At 42.3% G+C, this 17,078-nt stretch overlaps 1 protein-coding gene across 6 annotated transcripts; it reads left to right on the forward strand.

Annotated features, from left to right (window-relative positions):
• The first annotated feature begins 3,096 nt into the window (after nucleotides 1-3,096).
• LOC121567279 (claudin-15) lies at nucleotides 3,097-9,730 on the forward strand. 6 transcript variants are annotated; one of them, XM_041877188.1, is made up of 7 exons: nucleotides 3,244-3,351; nucleotides 3,657-3,661; nucleotides 5,576-5,818; nucleotides 8,425-8,589; nucleotides 8,715-8,796; nucleotides 8,999-9,112; nucleotides 9,421-9,730. In XM_041877188.1, exons 3-7 carry the CDS (start codon nucleotides 5,602-5,604, stop codon nucleotides 9,515-9,517), a joined length of 675 nt encoding a protein of 224 aa, XP_041733122.1. In that variant the 5' UTR covers nucleotides 3,244-3,351; nucleotides 3,657-3,661; nucleotides 5,576-5,601; the 3' UTR covers nucleotides 9,518-9,730. The 6 variants fall into 6 exon arrangements, with proteins under 6 accessions (XP_041733119.1, XP_041733117.1, XP_041733122.1 ...); XM_041877189.2 differs by having other exon boundaries at nucleotides 3,259-3,355; XM_041877185.1 differs by lacking the exon at nucleotides 3,657-3,661 and having other exon boundaries at nucleotides 3,097-3,355.
• Nucleotides 9,731-17,078: the final 7,348 nt, after the last annotated feature.

Here is a 17,078-nt window from a genome sequence, read left to right on the forward strand (position 1 = left end):
ATGCTTCACCGTAGGGATGGTGCCAGGTTTCCTCCAGACGTGACGCTTGGTATTCAGCCCAAAGAGTTCAATCTTGGTTTCATCAGACCAGATAATCTTATTTCTCATGGTTGGAGTTCTTTAGGTGCCTTTTGGCAATCTCCAAGCAGGCTGTCATGTGCCTTTTACTGAGTGGCTTCCGTCTGGCCACTCTACCATAAAGGCCTGATTGGTGGAGTGCTGCAGAGACGGTTGTCCTTCTGGAAGGTTCTCCCGTCTCCACAGAGGAGCTCTGGAGCTCTGTCAGAGAGTCCATTGGGTTCTTGGTCACCTCCCTGATTGAGGCCCTTCTCCCCTGATTGCTCAGTTTGCCCGGGCGGCCATCTCTAAGAAGAGTCTTGGTGGTACCAAACTTCTTCCATTTAAGAGTGATGGAGGCCACTGTGTTCTTGGGGACCTTCAATGCTGCAGAATGTTTTGGGTACCCTTCCCCAGATCTGTGCCTCAACACAATCCTGTCTCGGAGCTCTACGGACAATTCCTTCGACCACATGGCTTGGTTTTTGCTCTGACATGCACTGTCAACTGTGGGACCTTATATAGACGGGTGTGTGCCTTTCCAAATCATGTCCAATCAATTGAATTTACCACAGGTGGACTCCAATCAAGTTGTAGAAACATCTCAAGGATGATCAATGGAAACAACAGGATGCACCTGAGCTAAATTTCAAGTCTCATAGCAAAAGGTCTAAATACTTATGTAAATAGGGCATTTCTGTTTTTAAATTAATACATTTGCGAAAATTTCTAAATAACCTGTTTTCGCTTTGTCATTATGGGGTATTGTGTGTAGATTGAGGATTTTAAAAAATGTAATCCATTTTTAATAAGGTAACAATGTGGAAGGCACTGTACAGTGTCAAAACCAATGATGTCACATCTACATTTGTTTTATATGATACACGTGTATATGATGATGATGTCGACAGTCAAAAGCACTCATTATTCTCTGACCCCTGCACACCCCAAATGTTTTTATTTTCGGGTGTGAAATGATAGTAGCGATTGCTTCGCACCTCTTGTTTATCATTTCCTCCAGATCTGAAAATTGAAGATATTGGACTTAAATACACTGAGTGTACAAAACATTAAGAATACCCCCCACCCACCCACCCTTTGCCCTCAGAATAGCCTCAATTCGTCGGGCATGGAATCTACAAGGTGTCGAAAGCGTACCACAGGAATGCTGGCCCATGTTGTCGCCAATGCTTCCCACAGTTGTGTCAAGTTGGCTGGATGTCCTTTGGGTGGTGGACCATTCTTGATACACACGGGAAACTGTTGAGCGTGAAAAACCCAGCAGCGTTGCAGTTCTTGACACAAACCGGTGCGCCTGGCACCTACTGCCAAACCCCGTTCAAAGGCACTTCAATATTTTGTCTTGCCCATTCACCCTCTGAATGGCACACATACACAATCCATGTCTCAGGGCTTAAAAATCCTTCTTTAACCTGTGTCCTCCCCTTCATCTACACTGATTTAAAGTGGATTTAACAAGTGACATCAATAAGGGATCATAGCTTTCACCTGGATTCACCTGGTCAGTCTGTCATGGAAAGAGCCGTTCTTAATGTTTTGTAGACTCAGTGTATGCACAGGAGTATTTGTTGTAGAGGAAATAATCATTTTTGTTTGTTATTTGAACCAAATAAAAGGTTTATTTAAATATTATTATTTTGTCTTATGTGTTCCAGGCCATGGCTCTACTGTGATTTCTGTACAGCTGTACAGTATTTACCATGGTAGGATTGCATTTCTGTTGACTATTTCACTAAAAGAGTCTCATGTCAATCAAACAGAGAAAGGTGATGGACTTTGCTCCCTCTTCAGTAAACCATTAACTAAAAGCCATAAAACGATACATCTTTTCAGTGACTGGAATTACAGATACGGTAGGGCAGGCTTTGTACCCCTGAATCACTGTTATCACCTGGATACTGGAAGGAAGACACTCGTGCCTTTATCCAGAAGTCATGTGCCCTTTTTGTTTTTAAACAGGATGTTGTTTCATGATGTCATATTATTCTGAAATTGGCATAAACAGGCATTTGAATTTTGCTTTTTAAGCATTTTGGGCTTAAATGGTCATCTGGGCTTCACTGTAGCTTTGGTGCTGGCAGGTTAGGATACATCCTGGTATCTTTGGTGCTGGTTAGGATACATCCTGGTATCTTTGGTGCTGGTTAGGATACATCCTGGTATCTTTGGTGCTGGTTAGGATACATCCTGGTTAGGATACATCCTGGTATCTTTGGTGCTGGTAAGGATACATCCTGATATATTTGGTGCTGGTTAGGATACATCCTGGATATTGATGTAACAAAAAAAAAAAAATGACCAAAGTCCACAAACAGTCAAAAGCCAGAGACTGTGTCTGATATGGTTTGTAGATAAAGAGAGGAAGTCTTCTCATTTCCTCTTCCTCTTGACTCACTTTTCTCCCATTTGTGATACTTGAAAAAAATTATGAGAATGACCACGGTTTATGCTGCCGTCAGAGTCAAAACAGTATTTAGCAAATTATCACCGCTGTCTTTTGCTCAGAATGAGATTCTCGTTTAAATCTGCTTCCCAAATAGCACCCTGTTCCCTTTTATAGGGGACTACTTTAGACCAGGGCGCATAGGACTCTGGTCAAAAGTAGTGCACTATACATGTATAGGGATATGCACCCTTAGTCATTTTGACCATAACTGTATCATTGTGTCCTTAATTGTGTATCACAGGGTTTGGTTCAATTCCATATAAATTCAGTCAAAAGTTAATCATTAAAAAGGTGTCGTTTATTTTTGGTGTGAATTTCACTTCACTTGACCCTGGTGTATAATACGATTATGTGTTTGAAAAAGTGAACAGTAGTTTCTCTGTGAGTTTTAGATGTGTTGCTTCTCAGTGTGTTTGTGCGTAAGGTTCTTGAGGTTTGTACCAAAGTAGTGTAAGATATAGGGTGCCATTTGGGACATTGAACCCACAGTGCAGATCTGGGGGAGAGTAAAAGGCCACGTGCAGAGGTGAGCATGTGTGCTGAGTGGGAGATCGTTTTGAAGGTCATTGATCCACCCGATACCCAAATATCACCTCAGTGGGACCACAGCCTCTGTTCCAAAAAATACCCTTCACTTTCTCTTCCTCCATCTTACCTATTCCATAGCCCACCAGGGAAACAGACACCTGGTGTTAAACACCTGAATAGAACAAGTGGATAGAAACACAAATTAGACTCGAACAACAGAGGATACAAAATACCACTCAACAACACAGCAGACTCAGCAACAAAGACCGAAAGTTCAAGTCATTCTCATCACAGAAACAGTAGGTAAATTGGTTTACTTTTCCATTTCTTTGTTTGAGAGATTGGTTTATACAGTATACTCATCTGGATGGTGTAACATAGTCTTAACAAATAATTAAATTCCTTGCGATTAGATTTCTCTAAACATTTAGATGGATTGTGTTGTTTTAATTGATCAATGTTACACACAATTGGACATTTTTTATTGAACTGCTGTTTTTGTTTTGTTTGATTTGCTAAAGTGAAAACGTTCAAAGTTCTTTCCATTCGATCACTTTACTACAGACAGATACGTTTGTGACTTACAAATATATTTCCTCTGAAGCACTGGTAGGTACACACTACCCAGCTGGGGAGAAAATGGCCCACCATGTCCCCATGACATGCTTTTTTGGTTGTAAACTGGTTGAGAAGTTTACAACCATCTGATGTCTGTTACAACCAGGTAAAGATGCCTTTTTCATGACGTCATGGGAAGGACATATAGTGCCTTCAGAAAGTATTCATAACCCTTGACTTATTCCACATTGTGTTGTGTTACAGCCTGAATTCAAAATGGATTCAATATGTTTTTTCTCTCCCATGTACTTACAATATCCCATAATGACAAAGTGAAAACGTTTTTTGAAATTTGTGCAAATGTATTGAAAATGAAATACAGTAATATCTCATTTACATATCCCTTTGCTATGACACTCCAAATTGAGCTTGGGTGCATCCAATTTGCTTTGATCATCCTTGAGATGTCACTACAACGTGGAGTCCACCTGTGGCCAATTCAATTGTTTGGACATGATTTAGAAAGAAACACACCTGTCTATATGAGGTCCCACAGTTGACAGTGCATGTCAGAGCAGGAACTATACAATGAACTCCAAGGAACTGGCCGTAGATCTACGAGATAGAATTGTGATGAGACATATATCTGGGGAAGGGTATAAAACAATGTCTAGAGTGTTGAAAGTTTCCAAGAGCACAGTGGTCTCCATCATTGGGAAATGGGAAAAACATGGAACGACCCAGACTCTGCCTAGAGCTGGCCATCCGACCAAAGTGAGCAACCGGGCAAGAAGGACCTTGGTCAGGGAGGTGACCAAGAACCCAATGACCACTCTACAGAGTTCCTTGGCTTAGATTGGAGAACATGCCAGAAGGACAACAGTCTCTACAGCACTTCACCAATCTGGGCTTTAAGGGAGAGTGGCCAGACGGAAGCCACTCCTGCGAAAAAGGCACAAGACACCACGCCTGGAGTTTGCAAAAAGGCACGTGAAAGACTGAGATTATAAGGCAAAAGATTATGTGGTATGATGAGACAAAAATGTAACTCTTTGGCCTGAATGCAATACGCTATGTCTGGAGAAAACCAGGCACAGCTCATCACCCGTCTAACACCATCCCTACCATTAATTATACTATGGGGATGCTTTTCACCGGCAGGGACTGGGAGACTGGTAAGGATAGATGGGAACAATGAATGGAGCCAAATACAGGCAAATCCTTGACGAGAACCTGCTTCAGAGTGCAAACGACCTTAGCCTGGGGGGCAAGGTTTACGTTCCAACAGGACAATGACCCCAAGCATACAGCAAAAGCAATGCTGGAATGGCTTCAGAACAATAACGTGAAAGTCCTTGAGTGGCCCAGTCAAAGCCCAGACTTGATTCCCATTGAAAATCTGTGGAAAGACTTGAATATTGCTGTTCAACACCACTCCCCATCTAATTTAACAGAGCTTGAGATAATCTGCAAGGAAGAATGGGGGAAAATCCCAAAATCCAGATGTGCAAAGCTGATACAGACATACCCAAGACGACTCAAAGCTGTAATCGCCGTCAAAGGTGCTTCTACAATTATTGACTTAGGGGTGTGAATACCTATGTAAATGTGGTATTTCATTTTCAATACATTTGCTAACATTTCTAAAAACATATTTTCACTTTGTCATTATGGGGTATAGTGTGTAGATGTGAGAAAAACATATATTTAATCCATTATGAATTTCTGAAGGCACTGTATGTTGGTGGTTCAGATAAAGTATTTTCCTGGTTGCTAAAACCACATAAACAAAACACCCTTATACAACCATCATACAACCTGACCATGATGACATGAAATATATCACATTGAAGACAGTGCAACCCGTTTTGCCTACTGGGATATAATTTAGCTAACATTACAGTGTTTGTAGGTTCATAACTAATACATAACAAAAACATTTAGTTGTGCCTTCTCTCTTCCCAGTAAATCAGGCGGCAGGACGGACCACCATGCTTTTAGCTTTCCAGGTCCTGGGTCTGTCTTTAGGGGTGATTGGCTGGTGTCTGGAGAACAGCTGCACTAGTTCCCATTCCTGGAGGGTCCGCAGCCACTCTGGGGCTGTCACAATCAACAACTGGCAGTTCGAGGGCCTGTGGATGACCTGCGCAGCCACGTCCCTGGGCTCTGTGCAGTGCCAGAAATACAAGACTGTACTGGGGCTACCAGGTGAGAGACACATGCAGGCCTCAGTGCAATACTCACATGCAGTATTAAAGTGGCGATCTGTAGTTTAAACAACAACAAAATTGTTTTGGTAAACAGCTGAGGAATGGTGTTGGAGAAATGTAACCACTTTCAAATTCAAAGATAGAGCTATGGATTGGACTGACCATCCAAACTATAGTTTTAACAATGTTTTGAGGCTATATAGTCTTTGTTTGCAATTACATTGTTTAAAAAACCTGTATATGTTGGGTTCTGATGGGGTACGACAGTTCAACTAAGCTCATGAGGCATTTATAATTTGTAGTCTTCAAATATCTATGGGTTTATGTTATTAATTTAAAAGTCCAAAATTGGATTACAGATTGCCCTGCCAGGATGTCTTTTTCTATGATCAAATACAAATCTTTGAATGTTGTAAACATCTTCCTTGGTTACCACATAAACATACTTCCTTCCCTGGTAGATGCCTCCAAGTTTCAAAATGAGTAGTGTGTATGCACGAACAGTGGTTTGTAGGCAAAAGCACTGTGTAAACATTGCAATGGCGGCTTTCGATTAAATTCCAGCCAACAGTGTGACCCAGCAGTTAGATATCGGCTGCTGATTAAAATACTTAAGACTCTTGATGTAGTTTTACCCTTGTCTAAAGTGAAGTGTCCATACAGCACCAATTAATTAAGAAACTGAGCAAAGATCTAAAGAAGTATTTGCATTACAAAAGTATTGTGTAGATGAGGCTGACATACAGTATCTGTGAAATAAATTGTAGTAGGCCTGTAGTACGGCTTTCATATTAGGACAGCCAAAGTCTCAGCAGGACTTTTTGAAGCTGTTCTCATAGTATTTCTTACTTCAATTCCTACGTCACTGTCACTTTCAACTGTCGACCTCCAGACTGAAGACTGCAGGCCATATGGTCTCAGTTTCAGGCCATGAAGGTAATAGGGGTTGTAAAACGCAGAAGTATCATTGTATCATCGCAAGGTCAATCATTGACAGTCATACTGACCTTGGTTTATTTTCATTGTGTGTGTGTGTGTGTGTGTGCCTCTATTACACTGCAACAGACTCCTAGATAACCACACATTCATAAGAATTAAGAACTGTAGTCAGAACCCAAGTCACCTCACCACCAAAGGTTGGAGTACTTTCATTGTTACAGAGAGCGATATTAACCTGAATATTCTAAGGAGACACCAATGGCAAACATCAATGGCAGGTACTGTATCTATTGTGAAACTCCTGATTTAATAGTTGAGAAAGTCAAACAGTGGGTCAGGGTGTGTGTCATCGCTTTCGATTAACCAATCAAAACCAATTTCGATGAACCAATCTGTCATATTGTTAATTTCCTTAGACCACCCCTAAGCTCAAAACCCTTGTCACCGTCACCTTATAGGTGAAGCCTCTATGGTTTTTACACGCCTTTTTATCGCTTTACAACCCCTGTGCAAAGACTAAAGTTCTCTGCATTTGAAACAAGACAACAGACACCCAGCACATTGGAGACCGAGCAAGGACATACGACAACTTGCATTACTCGTGAGGCCATTTTCAATCATCCTGTGTGTCTGAGGGTTTCAACTTCAAGAGTTTGGAAGCCTTTTCCCACACCTGTGTGTGTGTGCTCTGGGTGATCATGTCGACGGCGGTGGAACTAACTGGGTTTTTGTTATGCGTGGCGAGCTGGCTACTCACAGGCTCCTCACTAGCCAATGACTACTGGAAGTTGTCCTCGGTGTCTGGCAGTGTCATCGTATCCACACGCCAGTTCCAGAATCTATTCCATTCGTGTGCCGAGAACAGCGCCGGCATTAGGAACTGCAAAGACTTTGAGTCTATGCTCGCTCTGCCTGGTAGGTACTGGACTTAATTGATCATCTCCAAAACCTGTCCCAAACAATATCAGCAAATTAGTTTGACATCCCTGGCCAAAGGGAACTGTAAAGGGAAATGTTTCCTGCTCCTCTGTGTCACTTTTTAAGAATAAGAGGAACACAATGTCTTCATATTTTCAATGGAAACATGAATGATCCATGCATTGGTACAGTTCTGTATCTTAGACACATCCTACATCTGAGTTAAAGCCTCCATTTGTGTGTTCTATAGGTGACATACAGGAAGTTGATATCAGCCTTTAGCAGTTCCTCTTATTCGGGGTCGGCAGGTAGCTTAGTGGGTAAGAGCGTTGTGCCAGTAACCGAAAGGTCGCTGGTTCTAATCCCCGAGCCGACTAGGTGAAAAATCTGTCGATGTGCCCTTAAGCAAGGCACTTAACCCTAATTGCTCCTGTAAGTCGCTCTGGATAAGAGCGTCTGCTAAATGACTAAAATGTAATGTAAATGTGTCTAACAATTAAAAAAGGCCACCAGCACTCGCTTGATAGCAGCAATTGAAGTCTGTTTATTTTCTTTAGGCAACATGTCCCACTAGCACACCCTGCAAACATTTCTACTATGCCTTCTTCTGTGTTTGTGTGTGTTGTTAGACACGCAAGAGGATAGAGTTGAGCACATTTCCCTCCCTCTCCAAGTCCCAGTCTACTTAGGCTCTCTATCTATCCAATGTCTGTTGTTGACTGGAACTCTGTCGCTTCCTGTGTTCAGGCTACATACAGGCATGTCGAGCCCTGATGATCATCGCTCTGCTCCTGGGTCTAGCGTCCATCATTGTGTCAGTGCTGGGGCTGAAATGCACAAAGATCGGCAGCACTTCTGAACAGGCCAAGGGCAAAATCGCTCTGACAGGCGGCAGCTTGTTGATCTTATCAGGTGTGTCCCCAACTCCCAACTGCCAGCATTATCAGCTTTCTTCAGTACCAATCTCTCTCTTTTTCTTCCCCCCATCTCTCATTCTTCTGCCGTTTATCAACCATCTCAATCTGCCTCTCCTGCAGGTCTTTCCACCTTGACTGCTGTGTCATGGTACGCTGCACGGGTGGTGCAGGAGTTCCATGATCCATTCTTTGCAGGAGTAAGGTGAGTACACATCCCAAAAGCTGAAAGTACTGCTTGGGAATTGGCGTTCTAATTAGGGCCAGGAGTTTTTTCCGGTCAGGTCACATCACTCAACCAATCAATGAAAACCTTGTTCATAAAAACCTTTTATTGAAGGAATCATTCTGAGTTGGGTACACACACACACACACAGGTAAAGTTGATTAATTCTCTGTCCCTGTAGGTTTGAGCTGGGTGCAGGTTTATACATGGGCTGGGGAGCTGCCTGTCTGGCCATTCTAGGTGGGGTCATGCTCTGCTGTTCCTGTAAGAGGGGTCCATCAGGACCACCAACAGGGTGAGTAATTGCGTCCACAAGGATGAGTCCCAAATTGCACCCTAATCCCTATATAGTGCACTATAGGGCTCTGGTCCATTTGGGATGCAGCCAACGACACGTCCTACTCCCAAAGCTAACATGCAAGCTAACCATTATCCTACCAAAACCATGGTCTTGGTTGGACAAAGTGAGGACAACACTATCTCAGGTCTCCAGGCAGGTGATGGGCTAGCCAACCCTAGTTAGCTAGCGATTTCCCATCTATTACATCAGCTAGTCAAATAAATCATTGTTGTCCAATCTATTGTACCCTACTTGTCTTACAGGGGATATTCAAACAACTACTCCAAAGCAGGCCGTGGACAACAGATCTACAGGGCAGCACCTGTGTCAGAGTCGGGGAGTTCAAAAGCTTATGTTTAAAGCAGTTTAAAATGTTTAATTTTTTTCAATCTAATTGTTTGTTTGTCTGTTTCCATTTGTTTCTTCACCAAAGCGTACATGTACTGGTTTGAATTTGCCATTATATATTTTTGTTGTTTTGTTTTTGTGGTCTTCTTGAGTTGAGTCACTGTGAAATATTAATGCAATGTGTATTGCTTTGAAATGTATTGAAAATAAAACCATTGCTCTGTTGATGGTTATTGTTCTATTGATATAGGATATCCAAATGAATGGAAAATATAAGCTATGCCACAACTCCAAATGAATGGAAAAAATACCCACTGGGCACAGACGTCTATTCCACATTGGTTCAACATCATTTCATTGAAATGATGTGGAAACAACGTTGATTCAACCAGTGTGTGCCCAGTGGGTAAGCATCAGTACTTACCTGAATTGTATAGTCATCCTGTGATTCTAAACTGACTTCTAGATCGCTCAGCTCCCTGCTGGACATTTTAAAGGAATACTCCACTCAAAAATAAAAAACATGTATATTCTGTTATTAATTTACGGGACGGTTGAGCTAACGTGCGCCAATGTGATTAGCATGACTGTTGTAAGTAACAGCAAACTTTCCAGGACATAGACATGTCTTATCTGGGCAGAAAGCTTAAATCCTTGTTAATCTAACTGCACTGTCCAATTTACAGTAGCTATTACAGTGAAAAAATACCATGCGATTATTTGAGGAGAGTGCACAACAACAAAAAACATATCACGGCAACTGGTTTGATACATTCACCTCGGAAGGTAAGTAATGTACTTATATTCAGTAATCTTGCTCTGATTCGTCATCCTGAGGGTCCCAGGGATAAAATGTAGCATAGTTTTGTTTGATAAAATCCATTTTTATATTCAAATGCAGGAACTGGGTTCTACAGTTTGAACCCCTGCTGTCTCTGGCTCCACACCCACCCCGCCCGGCCATCTAGATGTGTGAAAGTTAGTGTATACATTCCTGGGAGTGTGTAAACTTACATTCTGTATTACCATATCATTATGTACTTGAAAATGTGTCAATTGACCAATTCGGCACATTTGGGCAGACTTGATACAAAATAATCCAGTATAGCAATGCTTCACCGGAGCAATCTGAAACTTTGCACACACACTGCTGCCATCCAGTGGCCAAAATCTAAATTGCACCTTAACTGCAACATTATATTGTGGCCTTTCTCTTGCATTTCAAAGATGATGGAACAAAACAAATAATAGAAAATGCATGTTTTTTTGTTTGTATGATCTTTTACCAGATCTAATGTGTTATATTCTCCTACATTAGTTTCACATTTCCACAAACTTCAAAGTGTTTCCTTTCAAATGGTATCAAGGATATGCATATCCTTGCTTCAGGTCCTGAGCTACAGGCAGTTAGATTTGGGTGTCATTTTAGGCGAAAATGGAAAAAAAGGGTCCGATCCTTAAGAGGTTAACATTTCATCTGATATGTCTACTATGTGTCTAACCCAGGTACTTGGGTCAGAATCTGTTGTACAAATCTACAGTTGGACTGCTTCAAACAGGGTAAAATAATTTGGATAATGTAACCGGCGTCACTGTGCTAGATTATCTGTTTCACTTCCTCCCTCAACTTGCCACTGACTAGGCTTGAGCCACACTCTTAGAAAAAATCGACTTACAGTTAGTGAGTGCATACATTTTCATACTGGCCCCCTGTGGGAATCGAACCCACAACCCTGGCATTGCAAACGCCATGCTCTACCAACTGAGCTACATGGGGCCTGTAGTAATAAAACATTACTGTCCGGCAACTGCCAGTTAACCAGCATGACAACTGTCTGATTTCACAAGACTGTTGAAAATACCAATAAGTATGCAAAATGTATTTTAAGGTAAGCAGAGTAGATTTTTTAATTGAAATATATGAAGTCAATCATATCATAATCTATAGGCTAGAATAGATAAGGTCAAAAGACCAGTGGAAAAATATCAGAATTGGGCTGCCTGTCTAACCATAGAGCTACAGACCCAGCCTGACATTGGAAAAAGCTAATAGTTACTTTTATTTCAGTGTGGAGTCAGATTGGGGATTATGTTTCATGACGCTATAACAAGAGTGGACTGAGTGCTGCTAACCTCTGAATGTGCGTGATGGGTTTACAGAGGTAATAATCTCTCCCTCAACATCAACAAAACGAAGGAGCTGATCGTGGACTTTAGGAGACAGCAGAGGGAGCATGCCCCGATCCACATCGACAGGGCTGCAGTGGAGAAGGTGAAAAGCTTCAAGTTCCTCAGTGTACACATCACTGACAATCTGAAATGGTCCACCCACACAGACAGTGTGGTAAAGAAGGCACAACAGCGAGGCTGAAGAAATTCGGATTGGCCCCGAAGGCCAAAAAGATCACCAAGGACCTCAGCCACCCGAGCCACAGCCTGTTCACCCCGTTACCATCCAGAAGGCGAGGTCAGCACAGGTGCATCAAAGCTGGGACCCGAGAGACTGAAAAACAGCTTCTATCTCAAGGCCATCAGACTGTTAAATAGTCACCACTAACCGGCCTCCACCCAGTACCTTGCCCCAAACTTTAGTGACTGTCACTAGCCGGTTACCACCCGGTTACTCAACCCTGCACCTTAGAGACGGCTGCCTATTTACATAGACATGGAACACTGTCACTTAAATCATGTTTACATACTGTTTTACCCACTTTGTATGTATTCTAGTCAAGGCCTATCCTATTTAACTATTGCTCTACATATACTATTCTATCCTACATATTCTTCAGGTATACTACTATATATATATATATATATATATATATACACACACATACAGTACCAGTCAAAAGTTTGGACACACCTACTCATTGCAGGGTTTTTCTTTATTTTTACTATAAACCAGATGGGATGGCGTATCGCTGCAGAATGCTGTGGTAGCCATGCTGGTTAAGTGTGCCGACAGTGTCACCAGCAAAGCACCATCACACCTCCTCCTCCATGCTTCATGGTGGGAACCACACAAGCAGAGATCATCCGTTCACCTACGCTGCGTCTCACAAAGACACAGTGGTTGGAACCAAAAATCTAATCAGACCAAAGGACAGATTTCCACCGGTCTAATGTCCATTGCTTGTGTTTCTTGGCTCAAGCAAGTCTCTTCTTATTATTGGTGTCCTTTAGTAGTGTTTTTTTTGCAGCAATTCGACCATGAAGGCCTTATTCACACAGTCTCCTCTGAACAGTTGATGTTGAGATGTGTCTGTTACTTGAACTCTATGAAGCATTTATTTTGGCTGCAATCTGAGGCTGGTAACTCTAATGAACTTATCCTCTGCAGCAGAGGTGACTCTGGGTCTTCCTTTCTTGTGGCGGTCCTCTTGAGAGCCAGTTTCATCATAGCGCTTGATGGTTTTTACGACTGCACTTTAAGAAACTTTCAAAGTTCTTGAAATGTTCCGGACTGACTGACCTTCATGTCTTAAAGTAATGATAGACTGTCGTTTCTCTTTGCTTATTTGAGCTGTTCTTGCCATAATATGTACTACCAAATAGGGCTATCTTCTGTATACAACCCCTACCTTGTCACAACAAGAAGGAAATAAATTCCACAAAGTAACTTTTAACAAGGCACACCTGTTAATTGAAATGCATTCCAGGTGACTACCTCATTAATCTGGTTGAGAGAATGCCAAGAGTGTGCAAAGCTGTCATCAAGCCAAAGGGTGGCTACTTTGAAGAATCTCAAATATAAAATATATTTTGATTTGAATAACACTTTTTTGGTTACTACATTATTCTATATGTGTTATTTCATAGTCCTGATGTCTTCACTATTATTCTACAAAGTAGAAAATAGTAAAAATAAAGAAAAACCCTGGAATGAGTAGGTGTGTCCAAACTTTTGACTGGTACTGTATGTATGTATCTCTGCCAAAGGTGCTTCAACAAAGTACTGAGTAAAGGGTCTGAATATTTATGTAAATGTCATATTTCCAAGCACAAGACAGGTGAAACAGATCAGGGTGTGACAGTGTCTGTGTATAGGAACCCTCCCTAGTCGTTCTTTAAAATATGATCAATATGAACAAGTAGAAGGTTGCTGCAGTTTGACAGGGTTTTTTCCTCCCCAAGGCCAGGAGTTTTCTAAACCATGTGATCTGATTAGAAAAACGCTGGTCCCATCATAGCCCATATTAAACCTTTTTACAACAGATTAATTAAATCATGCTGTATAAGGTCCGGGGTTTTACCTGCTTAGGTTACCAGATCAGGAAAAACTACGTTCCCCAGATTATTTTTTTGACACACCACTCTTGGACCTGTGGTGCCACCTCTGGTGCCTTCTGTTCCCCTCTATGATGCTCACAGGATGCGCAGAAGGGAGTGTGACAAAAACAGGAATTTGGCCACATAACAATATAGTTGAATAGCCCTGTCATAGCCATTCTAAGGTGAGTTGCACAGATCCCCATCTGCTACATTCACCCCCCAAACACACTCCACAGCGACCCCAGCGGTTGAGCTGAGTGCAACTGTAGATCCGAGTCCAGCTTGCTTAGCGAGTACCGCTTCCCCCTGATTCAGCTCATACAGAGACATGAACTCAGGACCTCTGCCTCGAAAACACACGTGACCACCCTCCTGTAGCATACCAACCCATCGGGCTATTAAAAAAGTCCTTCTTCAATTGTGCAAGGGGCGACACTTCAGGCTGAGGAGTGAGTTTCAAAGATCCCCATCTGCTACACTAATACAAGTCTTCAAGATCCAGGAAGGTTACTCATCAAAAGAGTGTGGTTTGATGACCCATGCTTATGTGATGAGAACCTTGCCTGAGACCTGAAGACGTGTTAGTTTGACATGTGTTAGTTTGGTTATGTGACTTGGATGGGTCTCTTCAAAGAGGAGGTCAAATGGGGGTGAAGTTTAACACAGGTGGTTCGGGGACCATGTTTGAGTGATGAGTAACTTGTCAGGGACCTGAAAAGTTACATTGTCTGGTGCACAAGAGACCTGGGTTAGAACCCCATCAGTCAATCTAACACATCTTCAGGTCTCAGGCAATAAGGTTGCTCATCACATGCATGGATCACCAAACCACCTCTGTTGCACTCTCATTGGGGTGCAAAGATCCAACTGCTTCTGTTTGCCACAGAAAGTGTTGTTTTTGTATAGTACGCCTGAGTTTGAACCCAGTCAGCTATATTGGTGCCGTTAGGTCCACGCTCTTTTGATGAGTAACCTTGCTGGAGACTTGACAACTTAGCTTCCTGAACTCATCCCTATGAGCTTTAGCTGAGTGGGCTAACACAGTCTTGTGACATGCAGGAGACCCGGTTCGAACCAAGTCAGTCACAAGAGCAAGATTAATTAAGGGGCGAATGCGATTTTGGACTGGTAAATTGCTGAACCTGGCGTAAGGGGCAGAAAACGCCAGAGCGCCAGTTTTTATGTGCGTTTGGCACTTGCGCCGCCTTAGCACCAGCTGAAAATAGAACACAATTTGGTTCGTTGAAGAAGAACCCCTAGGGTTCTGTTCAAAGAATCCTACAAAAGGGTTCTATATATAACTTTTAGGGGTGAAGCAAGCGATATAACCCTTTTTGGTTCTTAATGGAAAAATAATGTTTAAGTGCAGGGTCCTCTGTCTTGCACACACATTTGACCACCCACTTGACAACTTACAAACCAGTTGCACCACTGAAAAAGATCAGATTCAATGGCACCATTGGCACCACTTCAAGCTGTGGATGGTGTTTTAAAAAAAAAAAATTAGGGGGTAGATCCGCTTTAATATTGCAGATAGATTGTAACTTCCATCAATGTAATAGTCTGCATCACTTCCAATCCCCCATATGTTTTTTTCTCTCGCAAATATATATATACATATACATACATACATTAATATATTTCCCTTTTTTACTTTCCAACCCCACCACCCCTTCCCTAATTGGAGTAAACTAGTCAACAACAATGCTTAGGCCTCTACTTCCAGCTTATACAGTGGGGAGAACAAGTATTTGATACACTGCCGATTTTGCAGGTTTTCCTACTTACAAAGCATGTAGAGGTCTGTAATTTTTTATCATAGGTACACTTCAACTGTGAGAGACGGAATCTAAAACAAAAATCCAGAAAATCACATTGTATGATTTTTAAGTAATTAATTTGCATTTTATTGCATGACGTAAGTATTTGATACATCAGAAAAGCAGAACTTAATATTTGGTACAGAAACCTTTGTTTGCAATTACAGAGATCATACGTTTCCTGTAGGTCTTGACCAGTTTTGCACACACTGCAGCAGGGATTTTGGCCCACTCCTCCATACAGACCTTCTCCAGATCCTTCAGGTTTCGGGGCTGTCGCTGGGCAATACGGACTTTCAGCTCCCTCCAAAGATTTTCTATTGGGTTCAGGTCTGGAGACTGGCTAGGCCACTCCAGGACCTTGAGATGCTTCTTACGGAGCCACTCCTTAGTTGCCCTGGCTGTATGTTTCGGGTCGTTGTCATGCTGGAAGACCCAGCCACAACCCATCTTCAATGCTCTTACTGAGGGAAGGAGGTTGTTGGCCAAGATCTCGCGATACATGGCCCCATCCATCCTCCCCTCAATACGGTGCAGTCGTCCTGTCCCCTTTGCAGAAAAGCATCCCCAAAGAATGATGTTTCCACCTCCATGCTTCACGGTTGGGATGGTGTTCTTGGGGTTGTACTCATCCTTCTTCTTCCTCCAAACACGGCGAGTGGAGCTTAGACCAAAACGCTCTATTTTTGTCTCATCAGACCACATGACCTTCTCCCATTCCTCCTCTGGATCATCCAGATGGTCATTGGCAAACTTCAGACGGGCCTGGACATGCGCTGGCTTGAGCAGGGGGACCTTGCGTGCGCTGCAGGATTTTAATCCATGACGGCATAGTGTGTTACTAATGGTTTTCTTTGAGACTGTGGTCCCAGCTCTCTTCAGGTCATTGACCAGGTCCTGCCGTGTAGTTCTGGGCTGATCCCTCACCTTCCTCATGATCATTGATGCCCCACAAGGTGAGATCTTGCATGGAGCACCAGACAGAGGGTGATTGACCGTCATCTTGAACTTCTTCCATTTTCTAATAATTGCGCCAACAGTTGTTGCCTTCTCACCAAGCTGCTTGCCTATTGTCCTGTAGCCCATCCCAGCCTTGTGCAGGTCTACAATTGTATCCCTGATGTCCTTAGACAGCTCTCTGGTCTTGGCCATTGTGGAGAGGTTGGAGTCTGTTTGATTGAGTGTGTGGACAGGTGTCTTTTATACAGGTAACGAGTTCAAACAGGTGCAGTTAATACAGGTAATGAGTGGAGAACAGGAGGGCTTCTTAAAGAAAAACGAATTCTTACTGGTTGGTAGGTGATCAAATACTTATGTCATGCAATAAAATGCAAATTAATTACTTAAAAATCACACAATGTGATTACATGCTTTGTAAGTAGGAAAACCTGCAAAATCGTCAGTGTATCAAATACTTGTTCTCCCCACTGTACATACTATATACATTTTATGGACACAGTCAATTTTACAATAATTATATT

The sequence above is a fragment of the Coregonus clupeaformis genome, chromosome 6, assembly GCF_020615455.1.
Source record: "Coregonus clupeaformis isolate EN_2021a chromosome 6, ASM2061545v1, whole genome shotgun sequence".
Taxonomy (NCBI): domain Eukaryota; kingdom Metazoa; phylum Chordata; class Actinopteri; order Salmoniformes; family Salmonidae; genus Coregonus; species Coregonus clupeaformis.